Source organism: Leptidea sinapis, chromosome 11 (genome assembly GCF_905404315.1).
Source record: "Leptidea sinapis chromosome 11, ilLepSina1.1, whole genome shotgun sequence".
Lineage (NCBI taxonomy): Eukaryota > Metazoa > Arthropoda > Insecta > Lepidoptera > Pieridae > Leptidea > Leptidea sinapis.
In genome coordinates, this window is record NC_066275.1 from 7,293,426 (window position 1) to 7,317,824 (window position 24,399).

Below are 24,399 nucleotides of genomic sequence, written 5' to 3' on the forward strand. Positions count from 1 at the left end.
GCCCCAACGGCCATCTGTCCGTCGAACTATGTGCCCTGCCCACTGCCACTTTAGTTTCGCAATCATTTGGACGTTGTCGGTAACATTGGTTCTCCTACAGATCTCCTCATTTCTGATTCGATCTCGCAGGGAAACTCCCGAGCATAGCCCTCTCCGTTGCCCTCTGAGCGACCACGAGCTTTCTCATAAGGCGACCACGTCTGCGTTCCGGAAGTCATCACTGGCAACGCACACTGCTTGAAAACATTCGTCTTCAGGCACTGTGGTATTTGGTCCGAGAAGATTTTACGGAGCTTCCCGAACAGTGCCAATCTGAGTTCGATTTAGTTGGAGGTAATAATGAAAAATAAAACAATATCTAAAATTCTACAGCTTTATTTCATAAAAATATTAATTTCATAATTATTACATATAAAATATCATCATCCTAATTCACTACCTCTCTTACAATACAATACAACTTTGTGATGTACTTTGTAATCATTTTGGATTCTTGTAATACAATTCAAAATCAGATCAAAAATACTGATGAGTTATTCTTATAAGTGGAAAATATAAGAGCATTGCATACAATAAAATAATAGCTTATAGAAATATAACGCCTTATTTGCAATAATACTATGATTATTAGAATTTAAACTTAGTGTATTGGACATTTTGAGTCTGTAGTTAACTTAAAAATTAGTACTCAAATTATTCCATGCATAAGTCTCTTACAAGTATTGATTATTAATAAAATTTAAAAATGTGAATGTCGTATAATACTAGATATAGATACAAATGTTGATTTTTACTAGATAATACTAAAAATATCGATTGGCCATTTGATTAATTTAATAGGTGTTTAATAAGAAAATGCCAAAGCCCATAGTTTTTATCTGTGGGGGACAGTGTAATATTGGGATTATCTGTGCCATTGTCTTTTTCGTCTTTTTGCTTGTCAGTCTGAAATGTCGCCTTCTTAAACATCGGTCGTCGGGCATCAAATTATTAAGTGAACGGAAGATTGATAAAATTTATTGAATAAAAGAAAATAAATTCTATCCTGGTTAGTATTGTTTCTGAATGTTGTTGATTTGGAGTTGAAATAGTTAACATTTTTTATGACATTTTGTAACCTATAAAACTTTGACATTTTTATTGTTTTGATCAATAGAGTTTGGGGTAAGTCAGCGATGTGACCAATCAGCGGAATTTAATTTTTAAAATCTAAAGCGCTTATTACCTACACTTTACTGAACTTAGTCGTCTAAATTCAGAAGCATAGAAGCTACTGAGCACACTGTCCTAAATTAAGTTAGTGATTACTGAATCAGTTAACTACGAATGAATTCGAGATCGTTTGACATATTATAAAACCTTGTGACACCGTTTATTCAACATCAAGATACTATACTACGAGACAGTAATGAAGTCCTAACACTAAGGTTTATTGCAATAGGAAATTCATATCAAGATATAAAATTCAGTTCTTATATCCCAACCCCTGCTGACAAAAACTATCATAAAAATCTTCTTGGGCTATTACTATTATTCGGTAGCACAAAACTAAAATTAGATACGTTCTTCACGCACGAAGAGCCACGAGTGACGGAAATCTGTAACTAACTACGATTACACCTTCCTAAATGCGTTTCAGTCAGTCAGAAACCATCCTAATTTCTGAATTTAGGATGCTAGCTTGCTGAATGCGATTATACTTCTAATTCTGTCTAAATAAAGTAATGACTGAATTAAGACGACTAAATTCAGTTAAGTGTAATAAGCGCTTTAGTATTCTAATGTGCCTTTTCGAACTCAGAGAATATCCCAACAACTAACTAACAATAGGCATCCCATAACAAACTTGTGATCACAGAAAAATACTGATTTATCAAGTCTAATGAGACAGTCGTAGATGATTTATTTTGCTAATAGTTCTAATAAATGCTCTTATTACACGGACCCCCACTAGATCCTACAAATAATGGGACCACACAACGAAGCTAACATCGTAAGTACTAAATGTATATATAAAGCTAGAATTTCATTTATTTGTAAAATTAACAGTTAAAGCATCAGTCATAAAATCAAAAGCCAACATTGAACATACAGGCTTCAATTGAAACATAAACTCGATAGTGTTGGTCATATATTTTGTCTGTTTGTATATCCCGGTATGTAATATCACGATGAAAATTTGTACAAACAGTCACAACTAATAATTACATAATCAACATTTTAAAACCTGTTGTTACTCATGTTATTTATTTTATTGTCAAATTGTCTTTAATCAATTCTAATTAGTTAAGACCACCAATTTAATATTGCAAGGGCAGTGGTTCTAATAGCCTATACTATATATAAAGCTAAGATCATTTATACGTCAAGATAGACTGTGACAGCTGTGAAAACGTAGAAAAAAATTGAGGTTGACTGTTAACCTCTACCTCGAGCAATGCACGCACACTAACACAAACTGCCATACAAATCGCACGTGTAAGACGTAGCTTGTCACGCACACTAAAGTAATAAACTTGGCCTGTTTTCAGCAGTTAGCAAGAGGCTAGACGTATAAATTATCTAATATATAGAGATCAATAATTTTTGCGAGTCACCTATTTCATTTATAATTTCTTTATAGTATTTCTTGTAATAAAAAAAAATAGCTCATCAAAGCCATTTGTCAACCGACTAACTCAGGGTTTACTTGATAAAGATTATCCGATTTATAAAAAAAAGGTAAATAAGTTTTTGTTTTGTTACACAAATTAAATTTGAAAACAAAATTTATGAACGATGCGGGACTCGAACCCGCGACCTCTCCTTGCGAGCGCTCTTCCACTGAGCCAACCGTTCGAGTGAGAGTTCATAAATTTTGTTTTCTAATTTAATTTGTGTAATTAATCCCAGAAGTGAGGGTTATCACTTTATAAAATAACGAATTATTTGTTTTGTATAGGTGTTGTATGTGATATTAATATTTTGTGGGTTAGCATTTACGAGTAGAATTTTTCTAAATAGCTAAGAGTAGTAATTTTGTGTGCATTTTTATATTCTGTATAATTCTGCCTAATTAATAACGACGTAATGGAGACGTTACTTCATTGATATTTATTATTGTCGAACGAGGTAAAAAACATTCATATAATTTATATCGTGGTGATTCTTTAGCTTTAAAACTGTAATACAAAAATGGATAAAACTTTTGTGCGAACTATATGCGCTTAACAGAAAATATTTAAAGAACCTTCGGACCAGCTACTATGACCACGCTTTCGCAAGGATAAATTGAATTTTTATTGAAAACAAAATTCAAGCCTCTGCTAAAACTACTCGAAAAGGAAAGGCTGAGAACTCTTTACCTGCAAACAAGTGGAATGAGAAGGAAAATGAAAGTTGGTATACAGGGTGTCCCAAAGTTATGGGGCATGAAGGGAAAGTACCTTAAATATCGTAGATAGGGTATTTTACTGAAAGAAAACTTTATGTTTTTATTAAAAGTTAGTAATTCTGCATTCAAAGATTTTCTAAAAACTACTTGCCTCGTCTGGGAATTGAACCGACTTAAATGTAAAAAAAAACACCACATATGAGAAAGTAGTCAATTAAGTGGGTATTGTTTTGTAAATTAATTAATTAAATGCTCAAAATGTGATCCCTCTTGTTTTACGCAAATCGCAAATCTTTTAATGAGTCCGCTGCCTTTTGATTTTATTATCATTTTATGGTGAATACTCGATATGATATGGCACAATTCTGTTGGTAACTCGCCCATGTTCTCTAATCTAGCTTTTTAACTAAAAAAAACGATGCTATAAAGTATTTTAATTATGAAATGGGTACTTATTTACGAATAATCAATGCTATTTATGGAATGATAATATCTCTACTTTTCGGACGTTGTTGTCGGCAATAAATAACTTTCTTGAAATTTGACTCAAACATTTTACGTTGCTCCTTTCTTTTAAAATACTATGTTACTTAAGAAGCGTTATTAGTTTTTGGCTATTCTTTCGATTGGCATCATAAAAGTAGGGGTTTTTATTTTTACATTTAAGTCGGTTCGAGCCCCAGACGAGGCGTTTTAGAAAATCTTTGAATGCAGAATTTCTAACTTTTAAAAATAACATAAAGTTTTCTTTCAGTAAAATACCCTATCTACGATATTTAAGGTACTTTCCCTTCATGTCCCATAACTTGACGCCCTGGATACCAGGTCCTGCTACCGCGGTCGTTTAATCTTGTATTTCAGAGATTTGGCTGTCTTGAAACTTTCATCACACTCACAGACAGATGTAATTGTCAACAAAGTTTTTTATTTGCTTTTTTAATTCGTTTTTTTTTTGTTTCGGAGGACGGGAGGACGCACGCGCTCGACCGACATCACAGTTTCGAGACGTAGAAGAATGTTCTCGAAGCGACGCCACTGGTAGGTAATAGGAAAGAAACAGAAAAAAGGTGGGAAATTTAAGCTATGATAGTTTGCAAGTCCGTACACACTATAAGACTAAAAAAGCACTACCATACATACATTTGAGATTACGATATAGTTACATACAGCATTATACTGTTTCATAATATTAGTACACTCTTACACTAACATCTTGCAGTTAAATATGTAAAATAATGAGATTATAAAGCTTTTGTATAAATACTATAAATTGCGCGCGACAGTTAAATTAAAATCTCTTCATAAACGAGTACTCCTAGTTTCTAAGTTATACTTGCTAAGTCATTACATACTAGGTGCTTCATCATTCCATTATTCTCCTGTCGCTTACGACCAAATACCGCGAAGTCCCGCACTCTTATTAATATAACATTACACAAGGAACAATCAGGATACAACATACGTATGATATACGTTTATCAGTGAACAAGATGATACAATAATGCTAACTAACTTTAATATAACAACCATTGAGGTCGTATGTACTACAGACTAGAGAAGCTATTCCGAAAAAATTATAGGGCGCTACCTTATGATAGTGGGCCAAGCAAATTGACAGTTACATTAATTTAATGTCACTGACCTGTACTATTTACCACTGGACTGGCGGCTGTCAAAGTGCTTTTGTGCCTGTTTGATATTCGCCATTTTGGCGCTGTTGGCCATAGCGAGAGTCTGCGGTACTAAAACTTGTGATGACAACCGCAGCTAATCAAACATCAATAGGAAAGCTATTTACAAAAAAGGTGCACTTTATTATGTGGTTCCTGAAGTATAAATAACGTGGAAAACGACCGAAATTAATCCACAATGCAAAAATCTTCAGAGTATTGTACGTTTCTCTCGCAGACATTTGTGTTATACGTCAAAATTAGTTCTCTGGACGCTCGCGAGTGGCGCTTCAAATAGGCACAAAATATTTGCTGTCAAACACATGGAACAGCCGCTCCAGTGGTATTTATACAGGTTTAATGTTTAGGTATATTTAGACAAGCCAGTTCTCCACGATGACAATTTAGTATGCGTTTGACTATTTACTGGTGTTTTTGTAAATTATTAGTTAATGCCACCAACGCTTAGCATAGACTGGGTGATACAAATTATTTAAGTTTTCTTTAGTGTTAATTCCGCCAATATTTGTCTTAAAAACAATTCGACACGTGTTTGGCCTCTACACGAGGCATCCTCAGGACGTGTTGTCTCGCCAAAATCTTTTTGAAAAAAAGATTTATCTGGCATATCAGATATGTTTTTAGTATCAACAGATCCTTCTATTATTTGAATACTGTATTGCCAAAGAAGAAAATCTACAACATGTCCATGGAAATAGACACCGGGGCAGGCACCTCATCTATTAAAAGAAAGAGGAATGACACAATCATAGACCCCGATACGAAGCAAGAGATCCAAGACCCCAAAAGACCTAGGATGGTTTTGGATACGGATAAAAAGGTGAGATGTTTGAAGGCCTTGACATCAGCATATAGCAAAATAATAGAAGTGTTGGCAGGGCTGATGTACCCAATCAAGAAAGGTGAAGACGCAGGGATTAGGAGAACTAAAGTTGCTGAATTGAAATCAGAAGTTATTTTGGCCTCTCAAGTAACAAGCATCATATTCACCGCTCACAACATAAATAGACAGAGGATAAGAGGAACTAGCACTAACATGCAGCAAAAAGCTCCAGCTAGTTGCTCCAGCAACCGACTACAATATACACTTTATGGGTAACGACTATTCCATCCCGAGGTCTGAGATAGACAATATTTGGCTGACTGAGACAAAAAGAGAAAGGTTGGATTATAAAAACTATTCCATGGACGAGGAAAATTGGTATGGGACCATGGGACCGTATCTGGACATGTTTGCTGCATTCAAACTACGCATGGATGAATTACGCTTGGGACATGGGACAATGCCGATCACGAAAAAGGACGGCACACATACTTCCTTTCAGGTCTCAAAGTACGGGTTGACAGGGGCCCATCACATCCTATTAGAAGGGAGTAGTTTCCCACCGGAGAGGCGGTCGTCGATTGTGCAAAGCTTAGGTCCTATGACAGCTTTCCTATGCATGATCAGGACAGAAGGAATTTATAGAAACAAGTTTTCAGCCGCCGTGAAACGAGCTATGTCGCACATCCCATCGATTGATGATATCATAGAGATTACCAAGAACGTCAAGGTGTCCTTCGAGTTGTCGACTATGATAAGTCTCATAGCAGAGATACTACTAATTACGACCTCAAGACAGGCATCAAGGATGTGTTTTCCTATAAACTTTTTGGCAGTAACGGTCGAAGGTATTAAAAGGGAGGAGGACAAAATAGAATTCCTTAAGTTCTTCAACACCACTGGCTCTGGCGGTTGGATGTTGTATAAAATGTGCATGCAGAGGACATGGGCCATGCAGGGCCTTATGACAGAAGAGGTGGCCTCCCAGATAGTGTACCACAGTATTTTTGGCACATATAAAAAAGATCTGAGTATTCTGTCTCAAATTACCAAAACAGGGAACATTTACTTTTATAAAAATTATGTGAGTCTCGTGCCAGATTTTGGCGAGACAACACGTCCTGAGGATGCCTCGTGTAGAGGCGAAACACGTGTCGAATTGTTTTGAAGACAAATATTGGCGGAATTAACACTAAAGAAAACTTAAATAATTTGTATAATTATGGATTTCCGCAAAGTAACGCCTAATTCAATAAATAGACTGGGTGAGTTCACGACAGCTGACCACAACTCATGTTACAAACAATCAAGGTGTGACGTATTCTCTAGTACGCAGTACATAATACACCCATGATAAAAATTATTATCAGATCATTCTTTTCACTATACAGATACATCAAATCAAATCCAATCAAAATCACTGCATTCATGTAGATCATGAAAATGATACTTATGAATGTCAAAAAAAAATTTTAGAATTTACCGCCACTTCGTAAAGGGTTGAGCTAATGAGAAGAAGTGACAAGAAACTCATTGCCACTCTTTTAAATTATTATTTACATCGTTTTACAAATCATTTTCATTACAATATATCTAAAAAGATGCAACAAAAATACTCAAACGTCAAATAGTCAATGCCATCGATGATAACATTCACCTTGAATAGAAAACTCCGGGTTATTTAAAGTTAAAATAAGTTGATAAAAATAAATCAACATTTATCATTTTAAAGTAACCCTTTGTAATACAAATGATTTGAGTTTTCTTGAGTGTTAATTCCGCCAATATTTGTCTTTAAACAATTCGACACGTGTTTCGCCTCTACACGAGGCATGTTCAGGACGTGTTGTCTGTGTGTTGTATTGACTCAGTCTCGTGCCAGATTTGGGCGAGATTCAGTCTCGTGCCAGATTTTGGCGAGACTCAAAGTCTCGTGCCAGATTTTGGCGAGACTCAAAGTCTCGTGCCAGATTTTGGCGAGACTCAAAGTCTCGTGCCAGATTTTGGCGAGACTCAAAGTCTCGTGCCAGATTTGGGCGAGACTCAAAGTCTCGTGCCAGATTTTGGCGAGACTCAAAGTCTCGTGCCAGATTTTGGCGAGACAACACGTCCTGAAGATGCCTCGTGTAGAGGCGAAACACGTGTCGAATTGTTTAAAGACAAATATTGGCGGAATTTACACTAAAGAAAACTCAAATCATTTGTATAAATTATGGATTTCCGCAAAGTAACGCCTACTTCAATAAATTAGCCATATGTACTCTACAAACATATTGAAATGTTTAATCACAATAACCTGGGGCGAAATTTATTGGTGGATTATCAATTTCTCTTGAGATTCTACAAGGGTTTTCACAGCAGTCTGTTTTAATTCAAACTTGAGTATCTATGTGTACTGTGTATTCCATATTTTTAGCTAGATAAAATAAATATATATATACATATACGTCAAATATAAATATAGCTTAAAGTGACTTTTTACAGTGACCTCTGTATAGTAATAAGAATGTACTAAATTTAAAACTGGACCGAGAAATTTTATTATAATAATTCTTTATTGTCAAATGTTCAACGTTCAAAGATGTTCTTAACTCGAAAATGGATAACAAATGGATACTTCAAATAATTATAACCCCTAAATGGGATACAATAGATTTCAACAGAAATACCTTAGATTAAGGGTTTGGTCTCCGCTGCGCTCCAATTAGATACCGCAGGCGCAGTCACAAAGTGCGGCAACAAATACTACGCCCAAGTGGTCATACTCGAGCCAGTCTTGAACAATGTGTGGAACATTTACGTGCAACATGTGTTGTATATATTGCTTATAATTAAAACTAAAATGCCGGATTGCGTAGGAAATTTTGTAAAAATAACACTTACTACATATCATCTGTAAGTATTTTATATTTTACTAGTTGACCCGACAGACGTTGTTTTGTATATAGTAAATAAAATAATGTTTTTTTTAAATTTGTCAGTAATATTTCATAACATCAAGAATTATTTCGTAAAATATGCTCCCTGTTGTTGTAATGAAATTGGTTTACAGCAGAACTGTCAAACCGTGCGTCAATAAATTCTCTCATAGAAAATATGTCCATACAAAACAAATATCGGACGACGGGGGACACATCAAGGGAAAAACAAAATTGTTTTTTTTATTTAATTCCGAACACACTCATAGTAAACCTTCCCTGGACTTCCACAAATAATTCAAGACCAATATTAGCCAAATCGGTCCAGCCGTTCTCGAGTTTTAGCTTATTAGCATTTATATATATAGATTAATTTTAAAGTAAAATAACACGAAGTGAATGTTACAAAATTTTAAAAATGCCACTCAATTGACACTCAATGTCAAAATGCCACGCACACAAGCATCTTATAGTTGCCTTATCAAAAAAGTGCGGTATCTAGTTGGAGCGCAGGGGAGACTAATTATAAATCTAACTGTAATACATATCTAACTCTAAAACCGAATGTCAATAATACTTTGAATAACTGAAAGGACAATAATGTTATCAATATAGATCAGATACAAATAATTTCAACAATTATACATTCTTACAACATATATTGTATATATATTATCTCTCTTAATTAATCTCACAGCTCCCGTTAAGGCTTGTTCGTAATATGGACACTCATTTTCACACAAACAACTTCGACTTGAAAGAAAATTTCAATTATCAAATCCATAAAACGATTTATTGATAGTGAGGTACCTATTGGAAAAAATTTAATTGTATATCTGGAAGTTTGTTTACCAGAAATGGAAAGTGTAGCTTTAGAACACAGGCATACACGCCTGTGTTCTAAAGTTAGGTGTAGGTTATAAGTTATTAAAAATAAACACTTGTGAAGGATTAAATATATATTATACTAGCTAACCAGACAGACGTTGTCCTGTACATAATAAATAAAATACTGTTTTTTATGAATCTGTCAATAATTCTTTATAGCATCAAGAATTATTTCGTAAAATATGCTCCTTGTTGTTATAATGAAATTGTTTCACAGCAGAACTGTCAAACCGTGCGTCAATAAAAATACTCTCACAGAAAATATGTCCATACAAAACAAATGTTGGAAATAAAAATAATTATGGGTCCCAAATCGAAATAAAAACTATACTATCTCTCAAGTTGGACTAAACTGCACTCCATGAGGTAATCCCCATTAAAATCCGTACATTAGGTTTGGACTCCACCACGGACAAACAACGTGTCACGTAATTTATAGATATTTAGATATAGTTGTACTCAGCTAAAAGTAATATCTTGAAATGATAATAAAATTATATCAATACATTATTATTAAATTAGTAAGGCGTTCCTGAATTCTTTTGTTAAACAGAATCTTGTCAATATATGAAACAGTTATTCCTTCAAGTCGACGATGTATGTAGCACCTTGGATAAATTCTAACAACAAGTTTAACAACGATCTTATCTTAGGGAAGTAAAGAATTTTCCAAGTGGGGAATGGGAGATATTTTGGGGAGACTGCAAAGGCTACAGTTATTATTTTAATCAGCTAGATTGAAGTGGAGATAATTAAAAAATAAATCAAATAATTAAAATATTATTTCAAATATGAAATTCAAGGGATTTTGTCTTATAATTATTTTAGTTAGCTTCAGTTCTTGTGTTTCTGGTCATTTACAATTACAAAACTTTCACACTAATGTTATGGTAGCTCTAAAGAGACAATAGAAATGTACATAGAACATTAAAAAAAAATTCAATAGATACCGAGAAAGCAAATCCCTAGTTTTAGAACACAATTGTATCGGACACACGTACTCCATTATTGTAATAAGCGCCATCTAGTTGTATCTAGTAACATTATTGTCAACAAGAGCGGGACGTATACAGCGGCATGTAGAGGTCGCGGGTGTGGCTCGTGTGACGTCACACCGCGGCAGGAGAGGCTGATTGTCAGTGCCATTTTGATTTCTGCGCGAAAATATCAGCGCGGAGGTTTTGCGCGAAACAGATGCCCAAAATCTAAATAGATAATAATAATTATTATAATAGAATAAATACCTATACAATATTAAACAAACATGCAAGTGAAATAGAAAACATGCGTACTATAAAACTTGTAACCTTTTGTCATCATCTTTTAACTAAAGTACTAATAGATGACTCTGGCGTTTTTCTAAATGATAATAGATGGCGCTACAGGCAGGCCTCATCGACTGGAATAATGCTATTGTTTTTGACGCACTCATTTCTAGATCAGGTTTCATTGGGTTCGTAGGATATTGTGAAGCACCCAGCATTATGGAGTTTCTACTTTAAAACAATTACACAATGATCTAGATGAGAGCAATTATTGATAATATGCGGTCAGACCTACGCTTTATAGTGAGCTAATCTGTGGACAGGGCAATTTGCTATCCAGACAACAGCAGATATTTGTAATCGTATGAAATATCGGGGCCGGTATTTGATACTAGGAGAGGCGCTAAGAGGGGTATTATCGGGTAGCGGTTATATGACAAATAGGACTAGAAGTAATTAGCTGCGAATTAATATAGAAATATTTGTAAGTATAAAGGGTCTTCTTGGTCGCGCTTTTCATTTCTGAAGGTCTTTTTTATGAAAATAATGGACGAGACGAGCAGGATGTTCAGCAGATGGTATTACGCCCTTCCCATTACAATGCAGTGCCGCTTAAATTAAAATTTTGAGCGGCACTACAACTGCGCTCGTCACCTTGAGACATAACATGATAAGTCTCATTTGCCCAGTAATTTCACTAGCTACGGCGCCCTACTACTACTACTACTGCTTCACGGCAGAAATAGGCGCCGTAGTGGTGTCTAGCCGGCATCCGGTGGAAAGGAGTCTCCGCCTGGGTCTGAAGGTCGTGTTCAAATTTAAGTTTTGTCACTGTCACTAAAGCCTTCCAATCCTTTCGGCCTATGGCCTTCCTTATTGCGGTCTTAAGTGACAGTCCTGTGAGTGTCTTGATGTGGTCCGACCATTGGGTAGGTGATCTACCTACCTTGCCTATGACTATCAGTTTGTCTTGGCCAAAATATATAGCAAATGCTAAATATATAGGCAATCGGCTAAGTATAAATGCTAAGGGGATGAAACCATTGCCAGCACATCTATTACGTCAGACTGTCTTTCCGATATCATCTCACGTACATAATTCATTTTTATGCTTGTCTTAATAAATAATGAAGCGAAAAGCCTCTACACACATAAAAAATAAATAAAAAACGGATGCAAAAAAAACTTACATGTGCAAAAGCAGTACAAACAGCAGTTGTGGCAACAAGTAATAGATTCCGATCGAACCAATCCTCGGCGGCTTCTAAGCAGCCCTTGTCATATATAATCTTACCTATATCAAAGTTCTAAAACAATAGAAAAAGAAACATATGAAATAAAGAGAACATAAAATTAAAACCTTAATGTGGACTTCGAATTTTCAATGAAACAAATAAACAAAACTTAGCTGAAAAAATAAGAATTTTATGGGTAAATTTATTGAAGTAGGCGTTATTTTGCGTGCCAGAGTTTGGCGAGTTTACATCTCCTGAGGATACCTCGTGTAGTGGCGAAACACGTGTCGAATTGTTTGAAGACGAATATAGGCGGAAGTAATACTCAAGAAAACTCAAAATATTTGGGTAATTTTATGCGTTCATCTATTCCGTTGTGACAGGCAATTTATGACGAGAGATTCGAGACCAAGATTGAAGAGGGTTTTGGTGATCTTTTAACAACCATCTTTTATCATTTCCAATCCAAAAGTTACGAGTTTCATTCTTCGCTTTAGGTATGATAACTTAGCATACGGGTTCCTTGAGGTTGTTGTATAGTATGTTCTCAGCTTACGTCCCAATTTCACCACTGACACTTCAAACTGAGTTCAATAAAACTCAGTTTTACGTTAACGAGCTCAAATTCTAGTCTTGATCTCGATTAAACACAAAGCTATTTCACCAATACCTTTTGAACGTGTTGATGTAAACTTAGTTTTAAGTGATATAAAAAATTGAATGTATCAAATACCTGTCCAAAAATGTCATCGATAAGTAAGAACAAAATCAAAATTGTTTTAAGTCAATGTTTCAATTACTATAACGAGAATATTCGTCCAAAATTCGGCTGCGTTTAGGTTGTGTTGAGGGCGAAATGCAAATTTGAATCTGTTAACTCGTTTTGAGGCGTTAACTTAGTTCAAAGTCTTCTAATCGCGTTCAACTTCAATGTTGAAATTCGCCTTAAATTGTTCAAACTTGTACCAGGGTGCACAAGCTCAGAAATACTCCGTATGTGGTCGGACCTATGCCTTATAGAAAATTAATCTGCAGTCTGGGTTTATTGCTTTTCAGACAAGAGCTGTTATTGGCAATCAAATTAATAAGCTAGCAAACTAAGCAATTTTCTGAATGTTAAATTAAAGATAACTCAAAAATTCAACGAAAAAAAAACAGGAATTGAAAAGTTTCAGAACAAAACTACTTATCAGTTCAAATGTAACAAGTAGGTATCTAGGCAAAAGTAAGAAATAATAAAATTTGCGAAACTATAATAAAAATAATGTATAGAATCATTTATAATTTTAAAAATTTTGCACGAGACAAGCACAATAATCACATTACCGCATAAAATTATTTTCTCACGCAAAAGATAAAAACGGTTAGAAGAACAATTATACGGATTTAGAATACTTAAACACAATAGGTACTAACAGTTTTACTTAACTGACTTTGAATTGTTGAATTCATAATAGAATATTGTATTTACTTTGTTGATGACAAAGCCGGCTAGTGAGCCTGTGGATCTTGGTGCAGATGGTAAATAAACACCACCTCCGAACTCTATATATATAATATTAACCAATCATATGGATCCATCTAAGTGATATAAAATGGCAAATTTTGCTCTTAAACTTGAACTCTATATATATAATATTAACCAATCATATGGATCCATCTAAGTGATATAAAATGGCAAATTTTGCTCTTAAACTTGAACTCTATATATATAATATTAACCAATCATATGGATCGATCTAAGTAATATAAAATGGCAAATTTTGCTCCTAAACTTGAACATTAACGTTGCGCGTTTTTGAAGATTTTGGAATGGTTAGGGAATAATTTTGCACGAATTGCTTTATTCAATTACGTTTTATCGTACACAAAAATGACAATTTATATTACATAAAAAATTTAACACTTGAGAACTATTACAATCAGTCTACATTAAAAATTGTATCTCTCAGAAAAAATCAACTTTCATTCATAATTAAAACGACTGTCTTACGAACTTTCAATCAGGTCACGTATCCCGACGCGAGTTTAACATTTAATCCCAAGAAGTGTTCAACGCCGCTAAAGGAGTTTTCATTTCAAAAAATATACCCAATGGTTTTCTAGTGTCCATTCCCATCAGATCATAGGCATATCTTTTTGAATGGGTGGTGGTAGATTTTGACGATTTGAAGGTGAGACTTACAGATGAAATGTCTCTTGTGCCTGCACGTATTATCTTGCAACACTAGCGGAATTACAAAGATATTGCAAACTGTCATCCGGAAGATTCTAGAAAATTGTATCACTTAACCGTACCACTGCACTTCCAACCGTATTTACCTACTCTGTGGTGAATCGAAAGTGAAGATGATGAACTAAATATGAACCTGTAGAGTTAGAGGCGTCAGTACCGCGGCCAGTACAGTAACTATGTGTCTCTGGAGCCAGTCCTCACCGGCGACCAGGCAACCACGCTCGTGTATCACGTGCTCACTTACTTGCTAAATACCAACCAATGTTAATATTCCAAGTATTGTGTAAAACAGAACAATAATATTTATGGTTATTTATGCAACTGTTGTGTAATAAGGGGTATTAAAACACGAATATGGGTTTATCTAGGTGTGAAGTTCAGTACAATATTATATCATCCGATTTCATTACAACACTCGTTTGGATAATGTAATGTTTATTAGGACATTGGGTGTTTTAATGTTGGCAATAAGCTAACTGTTTTAGAATCGTTAATAGAGGATTTAAAGCATGGGTGTAGATAAAATAATTTACTTAGTAAAAAGATTATTTGAAGTCATTCTAAATATCATTAAAAGTTGTTGAAAGGTTTAACTGCCCAGCGTGGAAAAACAATTTTAATAAAAATGGCGGCTAAGTGACATTTTACAGTCAGCATAATAATGAAAACGATTTTTTATAATCTATTAGTCTATCTCTTCCGGGAGTTACATCCTTGATTGAGTCGCTATAGACACTACTATTGTGTCAATGTTTCTGTATCAAAGCTTTCTTATTTATGATGTTATGTAGACTATATGAGTTAAACAGGGGCGTGATTGGTTTTCTTGCAAGGTAGGCACTGTAGATATAACTAGTCGTAGTTGCGCTTTAGGGACTACGCGCACTTATTCAGCTCCATTTGCGTTTCGCTGAACGATTTTGGTCACACTTATACAGCTCTGCTTCTATCAGCCGCGTACGGCGTCGTAAGAATGAGAATAATAACTTTAAATCACGTCTGCACTCTTTGATCTTTGCGTGCATAATGATTACGTCAAATCAATGCAGGAACAATACAGGTGCCAACTTGTCGACAAGGAATCGCGAACCATCCCTGTAAAGAGCTGTTCCGCCGCATTTGACGGCGAACAGCGCCGAACGCTCTCTATAGCATTTACATAATAAAAACACATTTATCCTCATTTTATGCTGGTTTGCCAAAAGCAGAATGGACGCGGAAAGCTGAATCTACGCGTACACGTCTCCATACAAAATTGTTGTTTTCTATGGACAAAAGCTGAAAAGAGCTGAATAAGTGCGCGTAGTCCCTTAGTCCGACAGTACTAGGTTTAGAAGTTGTTTGTTTCGCATACAGTTGCCGGACCGTTTGTTCAATCTAATACTATAGTTTAATGAGTGGGTATTCAATAGGTAGGTACTATTGAATACAGTAATACTATTGTACTAAAATAAAAGATGTTTGGTTATAGAATAACGGAACTTAATTAAACTAAAACAACACTAGAGCCATATTTGTTTAGGTTCTTAACGAGGTAGGCACTGCCTAATTGCCTGTATGGTATCCACGCCCCTGGAAAAACTCCTCTCTCAAACACAAACTCTATAATAAAATAATTTCAGCAAAGTGTTACTTACACTAATTTTCATTAAATCTGATTCTACGACACGATATCATACTTCATTTTGTTAAAATAAATTACCACAAATCTCCACTTAGTTTACAAAAACAAAAAGACCTATGTCTTCCGGGAGTTTCAATCTTGATTGAGACACTATAGACACAACTATTGTGTCAATGTTTATGTGTCGAAGATTTCTAATTTATGACGTTATGTAGACTATATGAGTTAATAGTTATTTATGCAACTGTTGTGTAATAAGGGGTATTAAAACACGAATATGGATTTATCTCACGAGACGAAGCCGAGTGTGATAATAGTATCACATGAGTGTTTTAATAATTAATTATCAACAGTTGCATACAAGACTTTATCTATACCCAAAATATGAATCCTCTAAAAGATTCTGAAACAGTCAGCTTACTGCTATCATTAAAACATCCAGTCCTAGTAGTAACCTAATATCATCCATTACTGATTCTATACAAATAATCTAAGTATTAATGAAAGTATTATTTATTTTAGTAGTAATTTACATTTTGTATAGTGCAATAATTAAAATTCACTTGAATATTATGTATGTTCTTTTGGAAAGTAATCGCTCATTTCTTGTAAACAAAACAATAAATATATCGAAGAAAAATGGCGGGGATTCGAATAACCTACTTTTTTTTACGGCGCGCGACGTTCTGGTAGTGTGGAACGCGTGTAAACGAAAATGTTCTTTTTTTGAAATTCATACAGATACCACGCATCGAGCAATTAGAATGTGGCTGTTTGTTAAAACTCTTTGAGCATGAAGGGAATGAAAAAAAATAGGAGTGTTGTTATGAAATTCAGTACAACATTACAACACTCTTTTGGATTATATAATGGTTATTAGAACATTGGGTGTTTTAATGTTGGCAACAAGCTAACTGTTTCTGAATCTTTAATAGAGGATTTAAAGCATGGGTGTAGATAAAAAGAATTACCATAAATCTACACTTAGTTTACAAAAACCGAAAGACTTACATAAGTCGGTTTTCTGACGTCGTAGCCGCACTGCTTATTCCGGATAATATCCTGCGGTTTGTTTCGGCAACAGCTGAAGGGCACGCCACAAGCTTCTCTTGAGCCAACCGCGCCGCTTGAACAGTTGAAGTAGGCGTTCCTATCCCAGTCACGTGGACCTTCCACACCACAGCATTGGAGCTGTAACATAATCGAATTCGAACCATAATCACACAGACCTACGAACGTTTTGAATAACGTGATCAGAGACAAAACACACAAATAAAATTTGTAAACAAAATTTTATGCACGATGCGGGACTCGAACCCACAACCTATCGCATTGCGTGCAAATGCTCTTCCAACTGAGCTAACCGTTCGACCAACTGTATTATTTTATCAACTATAAAGTAGATCCTGTAGATGAAGCCACAACCTGAGAGTTGAACAAAGCATTCAAGATTTAATGACGATACGTGATTTGAACGGTTAGCTCACTTGAAAGAGCACTCGCACGCAATGCGAGAGGTCGTGGCTTATTTAAAAAAAACTACTACCTATTATTAGGTACCTACTTATTATCAGGGATGAGCCGAACTTCGTTTTACATTCGGTTTAACCGAACTAAAGCGTCTTGAACAAAACTTAGGGCTGTTCTTCATAAACCCGAAGTAAAGTTATTCCAAATTTAAAGCTTTTTGTCTTTAAGCTTTGTCACTACAGAATTCCATGAGTGGGAGCTCCTTTGCACAAGATGCCGGCTAGATTATGGGTACCACAACGGCGCCTATTTCTGCCGTGAAACAGTAATATCTGTGTTTCAGTCTGAAGGGCACCGTAGCTAGTGAAATTATTGGGCAAATGAGGCTTAACATCTTCTCTCAAGGTGACGAGCGCAATTGTAGAGCCGCTCAAAATTTTTAAGGGTTTTTCAAGCATCCTGAGCGGCACTGCATTGTAATGGACAGGGCGTATCAATTACCATCAGCTGAAAGTCCAGCTCGTCTCATCCCTTATTTTCATAAAAAAATGATTTGTAAATAGCTCTTACATAAAATATGATGATAAAATTAAGCTGACATGTAAAATTATTTGGCAAATATCTCTTTTATTTGTAAAATAAAAAGTAATTTGTAACAATGATATATTATAGTTATATAAAGTTTTCATTTAATGCAACACATATAATTTTAGGTTCCTTCGTAGAAACTTTCAACTAAACAAAAAAATCAAACTAAACTGATCCCGCTACACATAAAAAGTGTTTAGTAGATCTTAAATTATTCGTGCAGTCAAACTGTCAGAACATTACGCAGAGTTTTATTCTATCATATTGTGTGAATTTGGATGATTTTGAATTTATATAAAAAAAAATTACCCAATCTTCCTGTATCCAATCAATTAAATTTTGTTGATCCGGGTCTTCTCTGTAGTGTGTTATGAATGTTTGAAAACCAGTAGTCCCTTGTTGCTTTATCTGAAAAGCATGTTAATCATTTTACTCAAATTTTTGTAAGTAGCAGCTTTGTTTTCAATACAATTAGAGTTAGAATTACAAAAACGGGCCATATATGGAAATTTATTGAATGTGGTTATTCGGGGATGGCGGAAATCCATAATTATCCAAATGTTGTGGGTTTTTTTGAGTGTTAATTGGGCTAAGATTTGTCTTTAATCAAATAGACACGAGTTTCTCCTCTACACGAGGCATACTCAGGAGATGTTGACTCGTAAACTCTCTCTCTCTCTCCTCAGTATAGGTATAGGTTTTCACGGGCTACTTTCCGCAACTCGACGACTCGCACATGAGTTATCTTACGTAATCTTGATCGTGTGAGTTTCACCAGCTTGCGAGAGAGCCTCTGATCTATGCATGGTAGAGCCTCTTTTGCCTGTCTGCATCCTCTCCTCTCCTCAGTATTCTTACAACATTTGGATGTACTATTTACAACACATCATTTAAAAAATATGTAAGTACCTACTTACATATTTTTGGGTAGGGAATTCTATGACATGTTATGTCCGTGTTTATACCGTGGCTTATTATCGTTTTTGTTTTTCATTCCATATTAGTTTACTAACTAAAAGTACGTACCCAGTCCTTGAATACAAAAAACAGGACACCGGCTGTCATTTCCGCTAAGAGCAGTAACGCAAGGAAGACTGCATACTGTAAAAATAATACAAACAATTATAAATAAATGGTAGTTAAAAAAAACGCTTTTTTTTAAAGAATTTAAATTTAACATCATATTCTGCCCTATAGACGATTGATGAAAATTATATAAATTATAAAAAATCTATTTTGCAAATTTAAAAATGGAATAATTTTATCAAATTAATGTACTGTCATCAGTCCACGATAAATCTACGAAGTTTGAACGAAATCTGCCCCTTTAAAGTGGGTCAAAATCGCGCCCAAATAAGTCGGTTATTAACAAATATATGTATGAAGGTGAAGCTAATAAAAACTGTGTTAATTTTGTAAATAACTTAGTTTTAAGAGATCTAATTTTGTATTTCTTTCCTCTTTTTGTATGTACATATTACTTCAATTAATATTGAACTTTGTTATTCATCATGTAAGATACTAGTAACTATAAAATTAAACTGTGGATAATGGTGTGGGTTCTCAATAAAATTAATTTGATATCTACTATACTTTGAAATTGTAAACTGTTTGTTGTCCCTAAGAAATAAAATAAAATAAATAATGAAACAATAAGACAGCTATAATAAACTAATAACATTTTAAGTCCATGAAATTATATTTAGTTAGCTAGTCTATTCAATATACATATAATTACTCACACATGCTAATAAACAAGTGTTCTCACGCAATGCGCCGACGCAGCCAGTGAATCCAATTATAAATGTTATTGTACCTGAAATTAGGTTAGAATTTACAACAATGGCAACACAATAATCAAATACAATATTACTGTGTTTCTGTCTGAAGGGCGCCGTAGCGAGTGAAATTACTGGGCAAATGAGACTTAACATCTTATGTCTCAAGGTGACAAGCGCAATTGTAGTGCCACTCAGAATTTTTGGGTTTTTCAAGAATCCTGAGCGGCACTGCATTGTATTGTGTAAACTGGGCTGATGGGCTGAATGTCCTGCTCATCTTGTCCCTTATTTTCTTTAAAAAAAAAATTAAAAGCACATACAACACCTTTAAGGGTTGTAATGCCCCTCTGGCGTTGCAAGAAGGCATGGGTGGAGATCATAACTTACCATCAGGTGACCAAAATGTTCATCATTATCATTTCAGCTGGGAGACTTCCACTGCTGGACAAAGGCCTCCCCCAAAGATCGCCAATATGTTAGTTGTTTTTTAAATAAAAAAACATTGTTTTGCTCCTGTTAACTTTTAATTCTTGGGACTTACAGTATGAATTTGAGCATTGGATGTTGCACCTAACAAAGTAATGTGTAAATTGTGAAATGGTATCAATACATTAAAGAGTGGCTTATTATTATCTAATACATATATCATTATCATGTGATCTACTATTTACTATTTCTCTATGAACATATAGTAGATTCCCAGTTGGATGAGGGTAACACAGGACCGATTAACATGGAGATGGAGAGGCCTTTGGCCAGCAGTGGAACTTCCAATATCATATATACCACTATACCACTGAATCTACTATCATATGAAAAAGTTTTCAGACTGATATGATAGTAGATTCAGTAAATTAAATTAAAAACAGAATGGAATGATCTGAAAGTGCTATTTATTACAAAAACAGAATATTTATAGTTTCTGTGTTGCATTAAATTTTTTATTTAATAATCACAAACTCTACTTTTTACAATTTTGAAAAAAAATATTCACCTGTAGAAATATATTTTTTCAACAATAAGCAGGTTCAGTATTATATTTTTTTAAATATAATTACATATATTTATATAAAATTCTTGTGTCACAGTGTTTTTTATTTTCTTGACATTTTTTTTACTTTTATTTTAATATGATTCAGCATTAAAAATACACATAACTTAAAATTTTCATCTGTCTACAATCAACACCTATTTTTGTATAGCGATTTTTATATTATTCTGTTCCATCCACAGATTTCGCAATAGGATTGCAAGATAGCAATCGAATACAATAATAAAATTTATTATGGACATGTCATTAATGACATGAATAAAAGGTTTATTTCACCAAAGACAAGGAGATAGTACAAAGGATATAACACCTAGATAAGGTAACTATCAAGGCTAAGCATACCCCTAACGTAATCACCAATTGAATTTATTTAAATCATTCATAAAAGCAAAGAATTTATTTCTTATAGATTGGTGTGAATACTTTTGTGTTCACTATATAATTGGCTTATTTACCCAATATTAATCTACTAGCCTCATAATTAAAAAGACAAATTAATTTAAATCTCTGTTCATTCTTACTTAATACCTACATTGAAAACTCAATGACAATTTTTTTTATATCTTCCTTGTGATAATATATAATAAAGAAATATAATGTACTTACCAACACAAATTAACACAAAGGCTGGATCTAGGGCAATATTGGTAAGTCTGGAAAGATTGTTGAATGTATCTTTCTCTGTCCAAGCCCATATTCCTACTGCCAATATAACCAGCCCAAGAAACTAAAATAATTATAACATATAAATATGAATAGCAGCTACATTAAGCTATAGCATTGGCCTTATAACCCAGTAGGCATGTATTAACTCTTTACTGAAGTAATACTTCTTTTGGCTCACATGGGAAAAATCATTAGAGTGAATTATTACAATGTGTATGCACACTGTCACACAAATTCGACAGCCGTTGTTAGTCATGGGTTGGTCAACTAGACCATTTGTATCACACTTCAGCTTTTTTGTAATGCAAACACCTCTGTCAATCAACTGAGGTGAGCAAAAGTGGGATATTGAATACTCATTGGTTATGTAATGATCACAAACACATGATGAGGAGAGGAGATTTTCATGGTATTTATGGCAGCTGGTCAAAACTGGCCAAATATAAGTGGGTGTGGATTTTTAAAAGATGTTACTATTTTCCTAATATGATCTGAAAGACTTCAGCTTTTAGTTGGCTTCTATAGGTTTATAAGGCTAATATCATACAAAAAATACAGAATTAGCTCATATTTATTTCATGTGTTGTGAAAATTGCATTAATATGCAACATTGTTATTCCATGTGAAAATGATATTACTGTGAATACATGTAAGAGATATTTTAATGCGTAAAATTTAATCACACAGGGACTCATGTTGCCTGGATATTATTTTATAAAATATTACATAGACAATGAAAATTAACAATTCATTGAAAGTAATCACAACTTTGGTCCTTGACAAAATGAAAGTGTTGGTTATTTACTTTGTTGATGAATACCTTATTCCATAAATACTTAAATATATTATTTTAGTATTTATACGTACCCAGAAAAGAACATTTACACCAAAAATCACGTATTTTAAACAACAGCTGACTTCAGTAGTGTCACGTCGATATTTTCTTATAGGCATTTTGATTTATTGAACACTTATATTACGATATTAACCAGAAAGAACTAAAAATTAATAACTGCTATACTGCTGTTATTATTCATGTCAACGAAATTAACTTATATCACTTAACATTATTGATCTAATTTAAATACAGGAAATAAAAATCTTATTTCGGTTCTCTCTCCATTCATTTCATTGTGAATTGTGATTTGTTATTCCAAACTCCAAAGAGAATATAATCATTAGGCACTAACCTACGTTCTGTCAACTCTGATTCTTCAAGAACATTGATGAATGATTATTTTATCAAATATAGGTACATAATCAGACGGCTCAATCAGGTGAATACTCACTCAAATGAAAGTTTAATTTATCTTTCATTCTTTTATCATACTGCTTAGCTGCCACAAGACAGAAGAGAACATTATTCTCCTCTTTTCTTTCAATATGTTACTGAACTTCTTTGGAGCGTCTGATCCATTGTTAAAAGGGTAAACCAAAGATGAAGTTCTATAAGATATTTTTCTTCATAAGACAGTAGGATATTTCCTACTATTCTATAGATTAACAAAACGTATGGTCAAGCTTGTAAGGATCATACGTAGCGAAATCTGTTTGTTGAAATGTTATGTAAATCAAATGTACTTAATTGGGAAGCTATCTAGTGCCTACTCGGTAGTTAATCTTACAAGCTACCTATCAATGATCTAAAATTGTAGACATTCCTTCTAAACTGGGTGATTGCGGGGTGAACTGTTTGCTGTCGGTTTTTGGGACTGCATCAATGGAACATCAGTATATCTACCGTTCGCGCAGTTGCACTGGAGTTAAGTAAGATAACGATGTTGGAATTTTAAAAACTTAAATCAGTTGGTAGAAACTATAACCAGTTCCGTTTTTTAGTACGATATTTGGGTTTTCAAGGCCATCGCCTAAACCAACCTTATGTAGCGATATTTGATTCTTCTTCTAACAGCTTAGGAGGAGTCAAACAGTTTAGTAGCCATGGGATTTGGGTGACTGACTAAGCATTTGCCGTAGTGGTTTTTTTCTTCCCTTATGGAAATTATATATGTCTTCACTGCGAGCGATTTACACACATTTACATTTATTGTTCAAAAGTTGATTTGTTGAAGTGAAGCTTTAGGTAGTTAACGCGTTAGCGTTAGGTACTAATTATTGATGCACATTTTTGCCATATATAATTGGCTAGTTGGGCTAGGGGAAGAATCCTCCTCTTACTCAGAACGTGATGTGATTAGATGTTTGACAGCTGGATTTAATGTGCCATTTTCGCTGGACAACAAATGCTATCGCATTGTCATTAAATACCTCCATCACAGTACTACCCATGAAGCGATATTAGAAGCCATTGAGAGTACAAACAATAAAATTAAAGGCGAAATCATCAATGCACGATACGGGCCTGACAAAAAACCCATATCGACATTTTTCGTGAACATTGAGCCCAGTATTAACAATCCTGCAGTCAAGACCATTGCCCATATATTTAACCAAAAAGTCAAGATAGAGGATCCTCGTAAGTCTAAAAGTATTGTTCAATGCCAACGTTGCCAGCGCTACGGTCACTCGAAGAATAACTGCATGAGGCCATATAGGTGTGTCAAATGTAGAGAAAGTCTCAAAACCTCGAAGTGCAAAAAGAAAGATAGAACCATACCGGCTAAATGCGCTCTCTGCTCATGTAACCACCCAGCTAATTACAAAGGCTGTGAAATATACAAAGAAATCCTCGCCCGTAGAAATAAAACCGTAACCCCAAGAGAAACACGCAACCCCTCCTCAACTACCACAGCTTTGCCAATCAACCCAACCTCCACCTCGACCAAACCT

At 34.5% G+C, this 24,399-nt stretch overlaps 1 protein-coding gene and 1 non-coding gene across 4 annotated transcripts; both read right to left on the reverse strand.

The window, feature by feature from the left end:
• Nucleotides 1–359: 359 nt before the first annotated feature.
• LOC126966750 (tetraspanin-5) lies at nt 360–22,744 on the reverse strand. Of its 3 annotated transcripts, XM_050811024.1 has the most exons (9): nt 22,477–22,744; nt 21,550–21,670; nt 19,854–19,927; nt 19,138–19,212; nt 18,421–18,519; nt 17,065–17,244; nt 14,563–14,676; nt 12,149–12,265; nt 360–10,898 (listed from the first exon to the last, which is right to left on the reverse strand). In XM_050811024.1, exons 1-9 carry the CDS (start codon nt 22,561–22,563, stop codon nt 10,830–10,832), a joined length of 936 nt encoding a protein of 311 aa, XP_050666981.1. In that variant the 5' UTR covers nt 22,564–22,744; the 3' UTR covers nt 360–10,829. The 3 variants fall into 3 exon arrangements, with proteins under 3 accessions (XP_050666981.1, XP_050666979.1, XP_050666980.1); XM_050811022.1 differs by lacking the exon at nt 14,563–14,676; XM_050811023.1 differs by lacking the exon at nt 12,149–12,265.
• Trnal-caa (transfer RNA leucine (anticodon CAA)) lies at nt 2,773–2,838 on the reverse strand. The gene has a single exon. It is a non-coding gene; the product is annotated as a tRNA-Leu (tRNA).
• Nucleotides 22,745–24,399: the final 1,655 nt, after the last annotated feature.

Excerpts from the sequence above, each read along its gene's own strand:
- LOC126966750 (XM_050811024.1), bottom strand. The coding sequence starts at position 22,563 with ATGCCTATAAGAAAATATCGACGTGACACTACTGAAGTCAGCTGTTGT. Across the intron at positions 19,928-21,549 it reads CTTTGTGTTAATTTGTGTTG|GTACAATAACATTTATAATT; the intron begins GTAAGTACATTA and ends ACCTAATTTCAG. Across the intron at positions 14,677-17,064 it reads ACGTCAGAAAACCGACTTAT|CAAGTAAGTGAGCACGTGAT; the intron begins GTAAGTCTTTCG and ends GTTGGTATTTAG.